This window comes from Protomyctophum parallelum (assembly GCF_964188405.1).
Source record: "Protomyctophum parallelum genome assembly, chromosome: 5".
Classification (NCBI taxonomy): domain Eukaryota; kingdom Metazoa; phylum Chordata; class Actinopteri; order Myctophiformes; family Myctophidae; genus Protomyctophum; species Protomyctophum parallelum.
Window position 1 is genome coordinate 16,974,425 of NC_139702.1, and position 19,072 is coordinate 16,993,496.

Here is a 19,072-nt window from a genome sequence, read left to right on the forward strand (position 1 = left end):
AGTAAAAACTGAGAGATGTGTTTGGGGTGAGAGGTGAGTCTCTTACCACCGCGGCTCAGTGACGTCATGTTGTAGTTTTAGTGAAAACAGAGAGATGTGTTTGGGGTGAGAGGTGAGTCTCTTACCACCGCGGCTCAGTGACGTCAAGTTGTAGTTTTAGTAAAAACAGAGAGATGTGTTTGGGGTGAGAGGTGAGTCTCTTACCACCGCGGCTCAGTGACATCATGTTGTAGTTTTAGTGAAAACAGAGAGATGTGTTTGGGATGAGCGGTGAGTCTCTTACCACCGCGGCTCAGTGACGTCATGTTGTAGTTTTAGTAAAAACAGAGATGTGTTTGGGTGAGCTGTGAGTCTCTCACCACCGCGGCTCAGTGACGTCAAGTTGTAGTTTTAGTAAAAACAGAGAGATGTGTTCGTTGTAGTTTTAGTAAAAACTGAGAGATGTGTTTGGGGTGAGCGGTGAGTCTCTTACCACCGCGGCTCAGTGACGTCAAGTTGTAGTTTTAGTAAAAACAGAGAGATGTGTTTGTTGTAGTTTTAGTAAAAACTGAGAGATGTGTTTGGGGTGAGAGGTGAGTCTCTTACCACCGCGGCTCAGTGACGTCATGTTGTAGTTTTAGTGAAAACAGAGAGATGTGTTTGGGGTGAGAGGTGAGTCTCTTACCACCGCGGCTCAGTGACGTCATCTTGTAGTTTTAGTAAACTACAATAGGGCTCAGTGACGTCATGTTGTAGTTTTAGTAAAAACAGAGAGATGTGTTTGGGGTGAGAGGTGAGTCTCTTACCACCGCGGCTCAGTGACGTCATGTTGTAGTTTTAGTGAAAACAGAGAGATGTGTTTGGGGTGAGCGGTGAGTCTCTTACCACCGCGGCTCAGTGACATCATGTTGTAGTTTTAGTAAACTACAATAGGGCTCAGTGACGCCATAGTTGTAGTTTTAGTAAAAACAGAGAGATGTGTTTGGGGTGAGCGGTGAGTCTCTTACCACCGGCGTCTGCTAAATGCCTAAATTGTACGGATGTGCTTCCAATCTGATGTGCTGCATTCATTTGTAAACAAACAGTTCACCTCTTCTCCTCATTCTCGTTCTCGTCCCCTCTCTCTCTCTCTATCTCTCTCTCCCTCTCTCTCTCTCTCTCAGTCTCGTCCGTATTTTCCTGTGGCTGGCAGCCGTCCAGAGTCTCTTACAAACTGTAACAAATACAGTAGCAATATACCTCCCCCCCCCCTAACCCCCCCCCCCCCCACTCAGTCTCTCTCTTGATATGTAGGAAGATGGAACCATGGAGATGCACGGTCGGTCGGTCGAGGAGTGGACCAGAGGGAGCGGTGGTGTGGAGTGATGGGGTTAACTCCACCCTGAAGAGGCCCTGCTCTTCTTTCTGTGTGGAGCCCTCCTCCTCCTCCTCCTCGCGTCCATGGGGGGGGTCCGGGGCCCTCCTCCTCCTCCTCGCGTCCATCGGGGGGGGGGGGGGGGGGTCCGGGACCCCCGCCATCCCTCCCACCCCCACCTACTGCTGAAGGACACTCGTTGGCCGAGATGGAGCAGCGGTGTCAAGAGGAGGCGTCGAAACTGTGGAGGAATAAGGAAAAGGTCTTATTGATAAGATAAGGCACTCTGTGTTTAATAAGGTTGTGAAGAGAAGTGGTCAAGAAACGCATCGCGGAATTGTTATTGTGAAAACAACAATAACAGTGAAAGATTATATAAAAAAACGATTGAAAAAGTGACACAGAATGACTAATATAAATGTTAATATTCACGCCTAGACACGTGCGTGCGTGCGTTGGGGGGGGGGAAGGTGCGTCTTGTCTTGCAGTCATTAAACATTAACAGAGAGCCGTCTCTGCCTCCCACTGGGACCTGCAGGCTGGCTGGAAGATGGAGCACGACAAGAGAGAGAGAGAGAGACAGACGCGCACGGGTCACCTCTAACTCTGTTGTCCCCCCTCCTCTCCCCCTCCCTCCCCACTCCCTCCCCCCTCTCCCTCCCCCCCAGCGGACCCACTGTGATTACACCTGGGCTGGACCACGCATCGCTCATCACAGACTGAGCCGACACGCCCAGTTACACCTCACTGGACTATACAGGACAGTGACGGTACTATAGTTTGTCTTATCACCTGAAGGGGGGGGGTCCACGGTATAGGACGTATAGCACGTGGAAGGAACACGTTGTTCGTTCCAACCAGCTCCTTTTTTTCCCCTCCGTCAGGCGCCCCGGCTGGCCAGCGGGAGGCAGTATAGAGCGGCGCAGCCCCTCCCCCTTTCAGAACAACGAACGGCCCAGGAAATGAAAACGCAATGCATTTCTCCCATAGGCATTTCGTGCTTTATTAATTTAAAGACCTTTTAAGCGTCATACGAAGCCAACTCTTGTCGTGACAAATCATGACAACACACACAATATTTTGGACCAAACAAAGAATTAGAAAGTACAACACTTTTTTTGTTGTTTTTCTTCTTTGTAATTATTTGTTTGGTCCAAAATATTGTGTGTGTTGTCATGATTTGTCACGACAAGAGTTGGCTTCGTACGACGCTTAAAAGGTCTTTAAATAAATTAAATAAAAACTGCCTATGGGACAAATGCATTGCGTTTTCATTTCCTGGGCCGTTCATTGTTCTGAAAGGGGGAGGGACTGCGCCGCTCTATAGAAAACAGGATTACTGCATTTTTCTTTTTGTGAGGGCACTATACCTACACTTGGGGACGCAGCGAGAACATGCTAACTCCACACAGAAAGGCCCTTTGGCTAAATCAGACTCAGTCATCCCAGGGGTCTATAGCGAGGGGACAGACATGTTACCGCCTGATACCGACAATACATGGTAAATGGTGCATTTATATAGCGCCTTTATCCAAGGCGCTTTACATAGATTGTGCATTACATTCACCCATTCACACACACATTCACACACCGATTGCGGCGGAAGCCATGCAAGGCACCAACCAGCACATCGGGAGCAATGTGGGGTTCAGTGTCTTTGCCCAAGGACACTTCGACATGTAGACAGGAGGAGGAGGAGGAGCCGGGATTCAAACCGCCGACCCATGAATCATTGGACGACCTGCTCTACCTCCTGAGCCACAGTCGCCACAGACAATAAGCCACTTACTTTGAACAGGTACGGGTGGGGCATGTATTCCCAATTTGCACCGTTCACAACGTAATGCATCGTCCCCGACTCTCCGAGTAGACTGCATTGGAAAGTATGCATACTGTCCATACTGTACATGGGCAACTGGCGGCCCTTGAAAGCCCGAGCTTAAAGAGGTGAATGAATGTCTTACCTGTCCCATAGCTTAAAGAGGTGAATGAATGTCTTACCTGTCCCATAGCTTAAAGAGGTGAATGAATGTCTTACCTGTCCCATAGCTTAAAGAGGTGAATGAATGTCTTACCTGTCCCATAGCTTAAAGAGGTGAATGAATGTCTTACCTGTCCCATAGCTTAAAGAGGTGAATGAATGTCTTACCTGTCCCATAGCTTAAAGAGGTGAATGAATGTCTCACCTGTCCCATAGCTTAAAGAGGTGAATGCATGTCTCACCTGTCCCATAGCTTAAAGAGGTGAATGCATGTCTTACCTGTCCCATAGCTTAAAGAGGTGAATGAATGTCTTACCTGTCCCATAGCTTAAAGAGGTGAATGAATGTCTTACCTGTCCCATAGCTTAAAGAGGTGAATGAATGTCTTACCTGTCCCATAGCTTAAAGAGGTGAATGAATGTCTTACCTGTCCCATAGCTTAAAGAGGTGAATGAATGTCTTACCTGTCCCATAGCTTGACATTTCTACAGTTGTTAGTGCAGCAGCCTGCCGATATCAAGGCTGAGAGAGGGGCGAGAGAGGGGCAGAGAGACACAGAGGAGGGGGGAGAGAGAGAGAGAGAGAGAGAGAGAGAGAGAGAGCTCGTTAATTTTGTTATTGATAACGAGCACCTTATCGATCAGGCTTATCGAGCCGGGTTCTTATCGAGCTCCACTATCGAGCATTTTATATTATTTTGTGGAAAGATGACAACTTCTGAACGGAACAAGTATATTTGAATGCAGTACTTTTCTAACAGACAGAAGGCAATTGACCTTTTTACTTTTGGAAAATAATATTGAAGAAACTGTTTAACTGGTTAATATGTCACTTTAAAAGCGTAATTTTGTTTACCTGATTGGCAGCAGTGTTGTTTTCATCGACTAAAACTAAGACGAAAAATGTTCGTCGACTACCTTTTTTCACTGACGAAAACTAAACGGAAACTAAATGAAAACTAAGCTATGATGACTAAAACTAGACTAAATATATTGACAATTCTGTCAACAAATAAAAACTAGACTAAAATGTTAGGAAGGGACTAGTGGACAAGAGATCCAGTATGAGTCATTTTACACTTGGTTGCATGCTTAAAATAGCCGATCTACAAGCTCACAACGCGTTGCGCTGCGACGTGTTGTGAGAGAGAGAGAGAGAGAGGTGAATTTCAATAGTTTTGCAGACTCGTTAGTTTGACGGGCTGCAGCTTGAATTACCTGTTCGACTGCCCAGATGAAAAACGACTCCGTAAACACGAGACCGTATTGAATCGTTCCACTTTAGGCTACGCTGAGGAATTGTGTTTTGTCACAAAGAAAAGTGTTATCGGACAATACGTACACTGTCTGGGGATATCACTGTCACTCCTACTGTCACTGTACAATCACTGTGACAATACACTGCCTGGGGATATCACTGTCACTTCTACTGTCACTGTACAATCACTGTGACAATACACTGACTGGGGATATCACTGTCACTCCTACATCACTGTACAATCACTGTGACAATACACTGCCTGGGGATATCACTGTCACTTCTACTGTCACTGTACAATCACTGTGACAATACACTGTCTGGGGATATCACTGTCACTCCTACATCACTGTACAATCACTGTGACAATACACTGACTGGGGATATCACTGTCACTTATACTGTCACTGTACAATCACTGTGACAATACACTGCCTGGGGATATCACTGTCACTTCTACTGTCACTGTACAATCACTGTGACAATACACTCTCTGGGGATATCACTGTCACTCCTACTGTCACTGTACAAACACTGTGACAATACACTGTCTGGGGATATCACTGTCACTCCTACATCACTGCCAACAAGGGCAGGTACAGTAGTGTCCAGTTTTGTTTTCGTCGACTACCTTTTTTCACTGACGAAAACTACAGTAAATGGAAACTAAATGAAAACTAAGCTATGGTGACTAAAACTGTGACTAAATTTATACTGTCGATTTGGTCAACTTTAACTACACTAAAATGTTTGGAAGGGACTAGTGGACAATAGATCCAGTATAAGTTATTTTACACTTGGTTGCACGCTGACAATAGCTAATCTACAAGCTCACAATGCGTCACGACACTAAAACAATCATTACGACAGCATCAAGGCCCTCCAAAATGCATTTAGTCGACTAAATCAACTGTAGATTTAGTCGACTAAAGTCTTATGATATTTAGTCGACTAGACTAACACTAAAACATTCCAGTGGTTCCCGAAGAGGGGTCCGGGGACCCCCAGGGGTCCTTGAGGGAGTTCCAGGGGGTCCCATCCAGCTAAATGATAGTTTGAAACCAAATGGACCCTTATGGATGTGTAACTCTGAGAGTGTACAAATGGAACCAAATGGACCCGTTCTCAGAGTCACAGATAGATTAACATTGATTTTACAGTATAAATTGGGGTCTTAGAGATAGAAATGCCATTAATGGGGCTGGCCAATTAATTAGTGTCAATTTGGGGGTCCTTGACCTGGAAAGGTTTGGGAACCAAAGATGAGCTTTATTATATCTAATCTATATATTTATTATACATCCTCATCTGTCTCAAGCGCACACACAACATCAGATATACAAGCTCACAGCGCACACACAACAACAGATAAACAAGCTCACAGCGCACACACAACAACAGATAAACAAGCTCACAGCGCGACTACAACATCAGATAAACAAGCTCACAGCGCGACTACAACATCGGATAAACAAGCTCACAGCGTGACTACAACATCAGATATACAAGCTCACAGCGTGACTACAACATCAGATAAACAAGCTCACAGCGTGACTACAACATCAGATAAACAAGCTCACAGCGCGACTACAACATCAGATAAACAAGCTCACAGCACACACACAACATCAGATAAACAAGCTCACAGCACACACACAACATCAGATAAACAAGCTCACAGCGCGACTACAACATCAGATAAACAAGCTCACAGCGCGACTACAACATCAGATAAACAAGCTCACAGCACACACACAACATCAGATATACAAGCAACAACGTTGTGAGAACCATCACTGCATCGTCTGCCTCTGGGTCTTAATGGGTTAAAAGAACCCACCGATCACTTCCTCTGGCTTTCCCGCTCCTTCCGTCCCCACGAGTCTTTAATCACGTTTTCTGCACATTTCCTCTCCTCGGCACGGCTGGCTACTGTAGCGCCGACATTAAACATTCATAGAGCTCTCTCTCTCTCTCTCTCTCTCGACTGCTGCCGAGTTCTGCGAAACATTCCTTTACTACGGTCTACCCCCCCCCCAGCAGGGGGAGGGGAACGAGGAGGAGGAGATATTATATTTTATTATATGAATAACTCCTTTAAAGTGCAGTGGGGGGGGGGGGGGGGGGGGTTATTGTGGAGGGGTGCATGAGTGTGGAATGGAATTGGATTCATGGCTAATGCCTAGAGAGAGAGAGAGAGACACTGAGAGAGAGAGAGAGAGAGAGAGAGAGAGAGAGAGAGATAGAGAGAGAGAGAGAGAGAGAGAGAGAGAGAGAGAGAGAGAGAGAGAGAGAGAGAGAAAAGGGTAAATACACGATCACATCGTTCCCAATCTGCACCATGCACACTCAACACACACACACACACACACACACACACACACACACACACACACACACACACACACACACACACACACACACACACACACACACACACACACACACACACACACACACACACACACAGAAACATTTACAAAGGCCAACTGGTTGCCATTTGAATGGTAATGATGACATTTGAAAGGTGAGACTGTGGCACACTGCATGGCACGGCTCAATGCCCTGAAGCTCCAACGCCTCCATCAGAGCACTGCTTCACAAAGGACCCCCCATAAGAGAAGATATGTACGACTCTACCACTGTAGACTTGTGGCATGCACAGGAGACTGCAGGCTACGATTAGATTGAATGGATTTGCTGTCTCAGAAATCACACGCGCGAGCGCACACACACGCACAGGTCACATGATTCTAAAGGACCGGCATGTGATAGGATTATCAGGATATGGACAGTGTCATACTTATTTGCGTAAGTATGACCAAAAGTATTTTTAAGTGAAATTTTGCGTAAATGTACCCACCATGCACTGCTATAGCCACATAGTGTCGATGTCGAGGGAATCCCTTTAAATGTAATGTCATTAATTAATTACTGATACGACTGAATCTATTCGAGTAATCCTAGCGGCCCCTGTCGTACCACCACCTCCACCTCCGAAGGGCGAGACCCCCCCCCCCACACACACACACACACACACACACACACACACTCACACACTAACACACACGGAGGATCTGTGGCGCTGATTGAGTTATCGCCCCGGGTGTTCAGACCTAAATTGGATTTAACGGGCTGTGAGAGATGTAGAGAGAGACAGACAGGGCTGTGTGAGATGTAGAGACAGACAGACAGGGCTGTGAGAGATGTAGAGAGACAGACAGGACTGTGAGAGATGTAGAGAGAGACAGACAGGGCTGTGAGAGATGTAGAGAGACAGACAGGACTGTGAGAGATGTAGAGAGAGACAGACAGGGCTGTGAGAGATGTAGAGACAGACAGACAGGGCTGTGAGAGATGTAGAGAGACAGACAGGGCTGTGAGAGATGTAGAGACAGACAGACAGGGCTGTGAGAGATGTAGAGAGACAGACAGGGCTGTGAGAGATGTAGAGACAGACAGGGCTGTGAGAGATGTAGAGACAGACAGACAGGGCTGTGAGAGATGTAGAGAGACAGACAGGGCTGTGAGAGATGTAGAGAGAGACAGACAGGGCTGTGAGAGATGTAGAGAGAGACAGACAGGGCTGTGAGAGATGTAGAGAGAGACAGACAGGGCTGTGAGAGATGTAGAGAGAGACAGACAGGGCTGTGAGAGATGTAGAGAGAGACAGACAGGGCTGTGAGAGATGTAGAGAGACAGACAGGACTGTGAGAGATGTAGAGAGAGAGACAGGGCTGTGAGAGATGTAGAGAGAGAGACAGACAGGGCTGTGAGAGATGTAGAGAGAGAGACAGGACTGTGAGAGATGTAGAGAGAGACAGACAGGACTGTGAGAGATGTAGAGAGAGACAGGGCTGTGAGAGATGTAGAGAGAGAGACAGACAGGGCTGTGAGAGATGTAGAGAGAGACAGACAGGGCTGTGAGAGAGACAGACAGGGCTGTGAGAAAGACAGACAGGGCTGTGAGAGATGTAGAGAGAGACAGACAGGACTGTGAGAGATGTAGAGAGAGACAGACAGGACTGTGAGAGATGTAGAGAGAGACAGACAGGACTGTGAGAGATGTAGAGAGAGACAGACAGGGCTGTGAGAGATGTAGAGAGAGACAGACAGGGCTGTGAGAGATGTAGAGATTTTTTTAAATGTCATTTTTTGCATGTTTCTATATCGGTGGTTATCAATATTTCATGTCAAGGACCCCCAAAAATATAATGTAATTGGCCGCTGACCCCCCATCTGAAAATGTGTTGTTTCAGGGACCACCTCCCAGAAGCAAAGATTTGAGTTAAAAACTGTTCGCTCTGAAAGAATTATATTCAAAGCTTTGCACCATAAACATGTTCATGATTTTTCAAAAAATAGCAGATCTACAAGCTCGTAGCCGTCACCGAGTGGCGCGCTACGAGCTTGTAGATCTGCTAATTTTCAATTGCTAAAGCGTAACATGATGCTAACACCAAAATGGGTTCCCGTTCAGAATGGGTTAATTTCCCCAACAAAAGGATCTCAGAGATTGGCTTGGGGAGAAAAGCTGCTCCTAAGACTTTATACTGTACAATTTACAATTGAGGCATTTAGCAGACGCTCTTAATCCAGAGCGACTTACATTTAAGCAAGAACAAAAAGCATGGGAATACATCACATAAAAGCATTTATCATGAAACATGCGTAAGCTAAGAAGGTAACAGTGGAATATCTATATAATGAAACTATACACACTATACATATAAACTATACATATTTACTACTATGCTATACATATGTACTATGGCGTGCTATGACTATATACAATACAATTATAGTGCTGTCTACATAACATGCTATAAGTCTGTGTCAAATGATATCTAAGCCAACAGAAATGCTATCTAAGGGGTTAGGGTAAGTGCTATGGGCCATGATGGAGTCTGAAAAGGTGGGTTTTCAGACTGCGGCGGAAGATTGGGATGCTGCAGTTCTGACTGTAATGGGAAGTGCATTCCACAGTTTTGGAGCCAGAAGGGAGAAGAGTTTGGGACGTGTGGAGCGTTGTCCCGGCGTTTTTAGTGAGGGTACTTCCAGTTTCCCTGCGTTGGCTGATCTGAGTGCGCGGGAGGGTTTGTAGGGTTCAATCATACTTGCAAGATATGGGGGAGCCATACCTTTGGTTGCTTTGAATGCCAGCATCAGAGTTTTGTATTCTGTGCGGGCAGCGACCGGGAGCCAGTGGAGGGAGCGGAGCAGGGGGGAGACATGTGAGAATTTTGGCTGGTTGAAGACCAAACGAGCTGCTGCGTTTTGGATCAGCTGGAGAGGCTTAAGTGCACATGCTGGTAGGCCAGTAATACTGTGTATATAAATCACTGCTCCAGATCTGGGATACCGTTTTCCTCCAACCAGAGGCCTTATTATCCCATATAGGGATCTGGGATACCGTTTTCCTCCAACCAGAGGCCTTATTATCCCATTCAGATCTGGGATACCGAGGAGAGTCATAAACGTATTACTGTATATAAAAATAAATAAAAGAATAACGCAATCTCTTTTGTGTTCTAAAACGGGGGGAAAAAAGCTTGAATTCGACCCTTGGAGGAGCCGTCGGTTCAACACAACAGAAATACAGTCTCTGTTCAACACAACAGAAATACAGTCTCTGTTCAACACAACAGAAATACAGTCTCTGTTCAACACAACAGAAATACAGTCTCTGTTCAACACAACAGAAATACAGTCTCTGTTCAACACAACAGAAATACAGTCTCTGTTCAACACAACAGAAATACAGTCTCTGAACATTTCTCCAGGATGATTTGTGGGTATATATATTATATTATACTTTCATAAAAAAATGACTAATCAATGTGTTATTGACGTCTGTAGATTATCCAGAAAGTAAACACATCTCTCCCTTCTCCTTGATCTCTCTCTCTCTCTCTCTCTCTCTCTCTCTCTCTCTCTCTCTCTCTCTCTCTCTCTGTCTCTCTCTCTCTCTCTCTCTGTCTCTCTCTCTGTCTCTCTCTCTCTCTCTCTCTCTCTCTCTCTCTCTCTCTCTCTCTCTCTCTCTCTCCTGTGGCTCAGAGATCAATGCGAGGTGATTTCACATGGCCTAAGATGTCTAAGATCTCCTAAAAATGTGCCAGATAAATAATTCAGGGCTGGCTGGGCAGGAGAGCACTGTAGCACCGTGACCTTCCATTTATCTGGCGGTCAGTCAGTCAGTCAGTCAGTCAGTCAGTCAGTCAGTCAGCCAGCCAGTCAGTCAGTCAGCCAGCCAGCCAGTCAGTGTACAATGTAAAGCTCAATTGCACAAGTTTTTTTTCCGGATTCTTTTCCCAGCATTTTTCTGCCGGTTTTCCGAAAAACGTTCCCAATTTTGAATGATCCATTTCTAATCACTGGAGTTTTGATTTCTTGTTTGGAGTGACATGACAGGTTAAACTACACAACCCAAACCTCATACCGATGTGGTCTAGGGACTTTAAGGCTAAACTACACAACCCAAACCTCATACCGATGTGGTCTAGGGACTTTAAGGCTAAACTACACACAACCCAAACCTCATACCGATGTGGTTCTGGGACTTTAAGGCTAAACTACACACAACCCAAACCTCATACCGATGTGGTCTAGGGACTTTAAGGCTAAACTACACACAACCCAAACCTCATACCAATGTGGTCTAGGGACTTTAAGGCTAAACTACACACAACCCAAACCTCATACCAATGTGGTTCTGGGACTTTAAGGCTAAATTACACACAACCCAAACCTCTACCAAAGTGGTCTAGGGACTTTAAGTTACATCATGGCAGACTAAACTACACACAACCCAAACCTCATATTGATGTGGTCTAGGGACTTTAAGCAGACTAAACTAAACACAACCCAAACCTCATACCGATGTGGTCTAGGGACTTTAAGCAGTGGAATGCATAACAGCGAGGTAATCTGTGACTAATACCGTACAAAGAATGTGGAATAATGAGGGAATTATCCTGCTGTAAAACACTGGAGCATGCTGCTTCTCAATTAACAGGATGGTTTTACAGTGTAGCCACTTAAGGCTAATTGGCATTCAACCAAATTATGCTCTACTTACATTAATCCAATTAGGACTGAGACCAGATTATATATCTTTAAATGTCTTTAAAATCATGACAGTTTTCTGGAATACCATTTATATGTTTCTATGTGAGTGGTTCTCAAACTAGAAGCGAAGATTTGAGTTAAAAACGTTCACTCTGAAAGAATGTAGGCCTACAGTATTCAAAGATTTGAGTTAAAAACGTCTAAAAATATATATACCATATTACCAAATATAGCCCGGGCTGTTAATATGAAAATGGATCATCTGCAAGCTCACAAAGCGCTGTCATGCAACACTTGGAGCTTGTAGATACACGGATGACAATAAACATTTCACAGAATATATACCACTTTGCATTAAAACAATTGGTTGTGCATAGGCTGCATAGGCACTTGTGATATAGCCTAGATTTATTTTATGGATGGGAAATGAGGGGTGTCTAATATCTATGTATTACAAATGTACACAGATGTGACCAGACCACATCACTCTATAAGCCATATCTCCAAAACTGGTGGGTCAAACTGAACAACCAATATGTCAATTTGAAGCTATAGATTCCCTGCTTTCATACGACATGGAAAAACAAAAATTCAAAACAATCCAATGGCAGTCCCTCAGTCAAATGTAGTCACAAGTGTATGTTGACCCCCACATGGGACAGGGAAAATTGTAAAAAACAAACAAAAAAACAATAAAATATTTTAAAAAAAAAGACTTCGGAACCACGAACTGAATGTACTATTTATTAAAAAATATATATATTATTATTTCACTAAGTTTGATATGATGTTTAAAGGATAGGCAGAACAAGCCAGTGGATCCAGACTCAATGTTTTGGTCTCATACAGAAGTTGTAGGAAAGAAATGATCAAACTCACTGGAATACAGCTGGCTAATTGGTGCCCTGTGGGCTTCAGTGTGTGTGTGTGTGTGTGTGTGTGAGTGTGTGTGTGTGTGTGTGTGTGTGTGTGTGTGTGTGTGTGTGTGTGTGTGTGTGTGTGCGCGCGCGTGCGTGCGCCTTCTGATCGCAGTGCTAGTTTATGACTTCCTCCAATCAAGGGACACGAGAGAAATCTATGTCTGTCTGTCTGTCTGTCTGTCTGTCCGTCTGTCCGTCCGTCCGTCCGTCCGTCCGTCCGTCCGTCTGTCTGTCTGTGGTCACTGCGGGCGGTCAAAATGAAATCATTGCAGGCTGGGACAACATATTTTGAGATTGGCGTTCTTCGCGGCCAATTACATTATAATTCCGGGGGTCCTTAATAGTTTGAGAACCAACTGATACAGAAAAATACTCTCATAATTTAGAATTTACATTTTGTAGAATCAGTTCTCAGGTCTAAACGCACGCGGGCGATTTCCCCCAACACGGTTCTGCAAGGGTTAACGCTATGGACCAGAACTATACTGTACATCAGCCTCAGATGGACCAGAACTACTGTACATCAGTCACAGATGGACCAGAACAATACATCAGACGCTGTGTTGTGTTTGGGTGTGAAAGCCCGTATGTATTCCCACTTCCCAGGTGGCCCTGCTGTGCGCTGACGTGCAGCCATGTCTCATCTGTACCTACAGTACAGAGACACACAGAGACACACAGAGACACAGCCATGTCTCATCTGTACCTACAGTACAGAGACACACAGAGACACACAGAGACACAGAGACACACAGAGACACACAGAGACACAGCCATGTCTCATCTGTACCTACAGTACAGAGACACACAGAGACACACAGAGACACACAGAGACACACAGAGACACAGAGACACACAGAGACACACAGAGACAGACAGACACACAGAGACACACAGAGACAGACAGACACACAGAGACAGACAGACACACAGAGACACACAGAGACAGACAGACACACAGAGACAGACAGACACACAGAGACACACAGAGACACAGAGACACACAGAGACACACAGAGACAGACAGACACACAGAGACACAGAGACACACAGAGACACAGAGACACACAGAGACACACAGAGACACACAGAGACACACAGAGACACAGAGACACACAGAGACACACAGAGACACAGAGACACACAGAAACACACAGAGACACACAGAGACACATAGACACACAGAGACACACAGACACACACAGAGACACACAGACACACACAGACACACAGAGACACAGAGACACAGAGACACAGAGAGACACACAGAGACACACAGAGACACACAGAGACCCAGAGACACACAGACACACAGAGACACACAGAGACACACAGACACACAGAGACACACAGAGACACACAGAGACACAGAGACACAGAGAGACACAGAGACACACAGAGACACAGCGACACACAGACACAGAGACACACAGAGACACAGAGACACACAGAGACACACAGAGACACAGAGACACAGAGAGACACAGAGACACACAGAGACACAGCGACACACAGACACAGAGACACACAGAGACACACAGAGACACAGAGACACACAGAGAAACACAGAGACACACAGAGACACACAGAGACACAGAGACACAGAGAGACACAGAGACACACAGAGACACAGAGACACAGAGACACACAGAGACACACAGAGACACAGAGACACACAGAGACACAGAGACACAGAGACACACAGAGACACACAGACACACAGAGACACAGAGACACAGAGACAAAGACACACAGAGACACACAGACACACAGAGACACACAGAGACACACAGAGACACACAGAGACACACAGAGACACAGAGACACACAGAGACACAGAGACACACAGAGACACACAGAGACACACAGACACACAGAGACACACAGAGACACAGAGACACACAGAGACACACAGAGACACACAGAGACACAGAGACACACAGAGACACACAGAGACACACAGAGACACAGAGACACACAGAGACACACAGAGACACACAGAGACACACAGACACACAGAGACACACAGAGACACACAGAGACACACATTCCTGTTTATCACCCAGTGACTCTCAGAGGGGAATTAACCCATTCAGACCGGAAGGAATGTCTTCTAAATTATGACGCTTTTCTGAAAAATCCCCATGTTTCCATAATTGTCTCCACCAGGCCGAAGGCATGTGGGGAGAGTATGTTTTGCACTCCGTCCGTCCGTGTGTCCGTCCGTCCGTGTGTGTGTCCGTGTGTCCGTGAACAGCTAATCTCGGCCACCGTTAACCCGGTCGATGCCAAATTTTGCACACACTCTCCCTGGATGCCAACGATGAACCTCTGCCCCAAACTTTCCAGAACGGCCTGTTATAGCGCCACCAGGAGGCCGCTTTGTGCAAAACAACCCGGTCGATGCCAAATTTTGCACACACACTCCCTGGATGCCAACGATGAACCTCTGCCCCAAACTTTCCAGAACGGCCTGTTATAGCGCCACCAGGAGGCCGCTTTGTGCAAAACACGTTTTTGCACAGTACACCTACAGATTTTGTCCAAACATCAGGTAAATTGGTACACAGTCTCTCTAGAGCCATTCAACGAAACGGGTCTTTCAGATTTATCACACTCCATCCTGATTGGTTAAGATTGGCTTCCAAAGTTCACAGGAGTGCTGTACAAATCGCCACAACTCCTCAACGCAGCGTCCGATTGCGATGAAACTGTGCACGCATATTCCCACTAGGCTGAGGAAGAAATCCTGGTGGAGACCTGTGCCCAGAAGGGCACTTTTTCTAGTTATGTCAGTCGTTCTCAAGAGTTTTCATGTCAAGCATCCCCCCCCAAAGAATATCTGTATTTGGCCACCGACCCCCCTTCTGAAAATACAGTAAGTTGTTTCAGAGACCCCCCCCCCTCCCAGAAGCAAAGATTTGAGTTAAAAACGTTCGCTCTGAAAGAATATATATTCAAAGCTTTGCACTACATTTTCACGATTTTAGCAGAAATAGCAGATCTACAATGCTCGTAGTGCGACACTCGGTGCCGCGCTACGAGCATTGTAGATCTGCTATTTTTAAATAGCTATAAAGTAGAACAGAATGCCAGAAGGGGTTCCCGCCCGAAACGGGTTAAACATTTATGGGCACCACATTTGTAAGACAAACGACGGCTATAGCATGTCGTTAACGGTCACTCGTTGCAAATCGTCGCTCTCGGCCTATAGGGAGTCTTATCTCCATATTTAAATGTTGTATATGTATTTTTTTGTAAACTATAATGCTCTGCAGCGGGTGGATTTCAACCATATCAAGGTACGGTATTTATTCTGCATCTGAGCCACGGGGGAACCAACATGTTTTATTTATTTTATAATATTTTTTAATCCCACGATTTTGTAACCCCTGTATCTATATAAGATTTTTGTCCACACTGTATTGATGTTGTTGTTGGTACCATTATAGGAGAGATGACAGGCAAAATTATATTTACATTCTCCAATTGTATAGACTTCTTGTATAAACACAAAGTAATGCAGATGTTTAACAACAATATTATTTTACTCTTGAGAGCGCAACATGATGAAACCAAATGGACCCGTAGGTTTCTACAGTAAGGAAATGAACTATAAAAAGATAATTAAAATTGTGTGTGTGTGTGTGTGTGTGTGTGTGTGTGTGTGTGTGTGTGTGCGTGCGTGTGTACAGTAGACTGTATGCCTCACTAAGCCAGTCATTTGCGTCTGCTAAGGCAGTGAGTACAGGTTGTGTTTGCTACAGTAATAGTTTTCTTGCGTGCGTGTGCGTGGCTGCACGCGCGCGCGTGTGTGTGTGTGTGTGTGTAGGGGGGTTGGTGCGCAATATTGGCAACCTTTCCCATTGTCAATGACTACATCCCAGAATGCTTTGCTGCTCTGCCTGGTGCCAAGGGTCCACATGTAATGAGTTTTCTCCTCAGCAGTCAGTCAGTCACGTCTCAGGACCTTCTGTGTGTGTGTGTGTGTGTGTGTGTGTGTGTGTGTGTGTGTGTGTGTGTGTGTGTGTGTGTGTGTGTGTGTGTGTGTGTGTGTGTGTGTGTGGACCTTCTGACCCACTTCTATACTCCCTGCGGCTACACATTGTTTGTACCAAAGCTTAGAGTTCTTCTACTGCCTCTCCCTTCCCTCGCTATAAGGATAGATAGTTTTATTATAAATAAACTGTTAGGTCCATATAGCTTACTATGCTAAGTACTAAGTACTAAGCTATGATTCATGATGACTATCTTTATGTATTTGATGTATGACAGTACCATGTTTTTTTTTGTTCTTGCTTAATGTAAGTCGCTCTGGATTAAGAGCGTCTGCTAAATAAATGCCTGAATTGTAAATTGTAAATTGTAAGGAAGACCAGCCCAGCGTTGCCATTCTGTGAGAGAAACAAGCGGCCGCGGGTCAGTGAAAACATGCCCCAAGGACTATAGGCCGTGTGATCGTGATCACACGCACGCACGCACACACGCGCACACACACACACACACACACACACACACACACACACACACACACACACACACACACACACACACACACACACACACACACACACACACACACACAGGTGGAGGACACATTTTGCTGGTTCTTGGCTTGACATGACAACGATTGACAACCACTAGGATAACAACACATTCGGAAGCAAGCCCAAACAAACACAACTAACTAACACTTTAGAAACAAGCCACAAAAACTTGCAATACCAATATTGTATATATATTGACTCCAGGGTGTCTAATGAAGTACTGTCACCTCATAGACACATACAGTAGACTCCAGGGTGTCTAATGAAGTACTGTCACCTCATAGACACATACAGTAGACTCCAGGGTGTCTAATGAAGTACTGTCACCTCATAGACACATACAGTAGACTCCAGGGTGTCTAATGAAGTACTGTCACCTCATAGACACATACAGTAGACTCCAGGGTGTCTAATGAAGTACTGTCACCTCATAGACACATACAGTAGACTCCAGGGTGTCTAATGAAGTACTGTCACCTCATAGACACATACAGTAGACTCCAGGGTGTCTAATGAAGTACTGTCACCTCATAGACACATACAGTAGACTCCAGGGTGTCTAATGAAGTACTGTCACCTCATAGACACATACAGTAGACTCCAGGGTGTCTAATGAAGTACTGTCACCTCATAGACACATACAGTAGACTCCAGGGTGTCTAATGAAGTACTGTCACCTCATAGACACATACAGTAGACTCCAGGGTGTCTAATGAAGTACTGTCACCTCATAGACACATACAGTAGACTCCAGGGTGTCTAATGAAGTACTGTCACCTCATAGACACATACAGTAGACTCCAGGGTGTCTAATGAAGTACTGTCACCTCATAGACACATACAGTAGACTCCAGGGTGTCTAATGAAGTACTGTCACCTCATAGACACATGAAAAACTGGAAAAATACAAAAATTGTGGCACTCCATCGTTAAATGTGACCAAATTTGACTGGGAGACTGCCATTGGATTTTTTTGAATTTTTGTTTTTTCATTTCATATCAAAGCAGGGAATCATAGCTTCGACCCACCAGTTTTGGAGATATGGCTTATAGAGTAATGTCTTGTAGAAAACAGCGAGTTGAGAAAACAGGCTTGAAAGGTTCACTTCTGTGGTCTCTAACATTACAATAGCTACATGTTTAAGCATTTTTTCATATTTACATGTCAATTTCAGCTTTGACACTTATTTCAGACATGCTCTAGTATGTGAAGAGTCTGCCTGTGCTATTAACTCATTTTGAAAAAAATTAAAAGTTTTTCTCCTCTGGTGAAAAGCTGGAATGTGCGCGATGGCAGTCTCTCAGTCAAATCTGGTCACAAATGTACAAAGAAATCGCTGACATGATTAATACTTTTGAATATTTTTTTTTCTTTCCAGAAAAACAACCACACAGCATGAAGTGCAACAGGAAATAGCAGATCTACAAGCTTACCAGCTTGTAAGTTAAGTATAAGCTTGTATAGCAATCATTCACTTAAACGTTATTGTGTATTTTCCACATGCTCAGTCTCAGAATTTTGCAACTATGCATGAAATTAAGCATGAAAATGTGCATGAAAAATGCGCTCTACAAGCATTCTATACTGTAGCTAATTCCCTCCCTTTCTCCGTACCGTATAGAATCTACCTTATTGAAAACGTCTGCAGTCTCAGTCGTCACGGACGGTTACATTCCGTGACCCATTTAGTGTCTATAGCTGACATTCGTCTTCAACGTAAAGCCATGACATATTTCAGTGTGACACGTGGCGGTGGGAACCATTAGTCTGCCGGCAGTCCTATAGGGGGAACCATTAGGCTGCCGGCAGTCCCTAGGGGGAGCGAACATTAACCCATTCTGACCTGAGATCAGATTCTAAAAATGTCTGTTTGAAAATGACAGTTTTCTGAAAAAGCTATGTTTCTGTGTCAGTCGTTCTTAGATTTTTCAAAAATAGCAGACCTACAAGCTCGTAGCGCGCCAC

General features: G+C 45.0%; 1 protein-coding gene across 1 annotated transcript in view; it reads right to left on the reverse strand.

The window, feature by feature from the left end:
- Positions 1 to 3,774: 3,774 nt before the first annotated feature.
- ccdc85al (coiled-coil domain containing 85A, like) overlaps positions 3,775 to 19,072 on the reverse strand; it is a gene marked incomplete at both ends in the record, with an annotated part of 49,550 nt that continues 34,252 nt past the window's right edge. The window contains one exon of the mRNA XM_083764345.1: positions 3,775 to 3,836. Within this exon, the coding sequence (XP_083620471.1) occupies positions 3,775 to 3,836 (62 nt within the window). The remainder of the gene's footprint in view (positions 3,837 to 19,072) is intronic.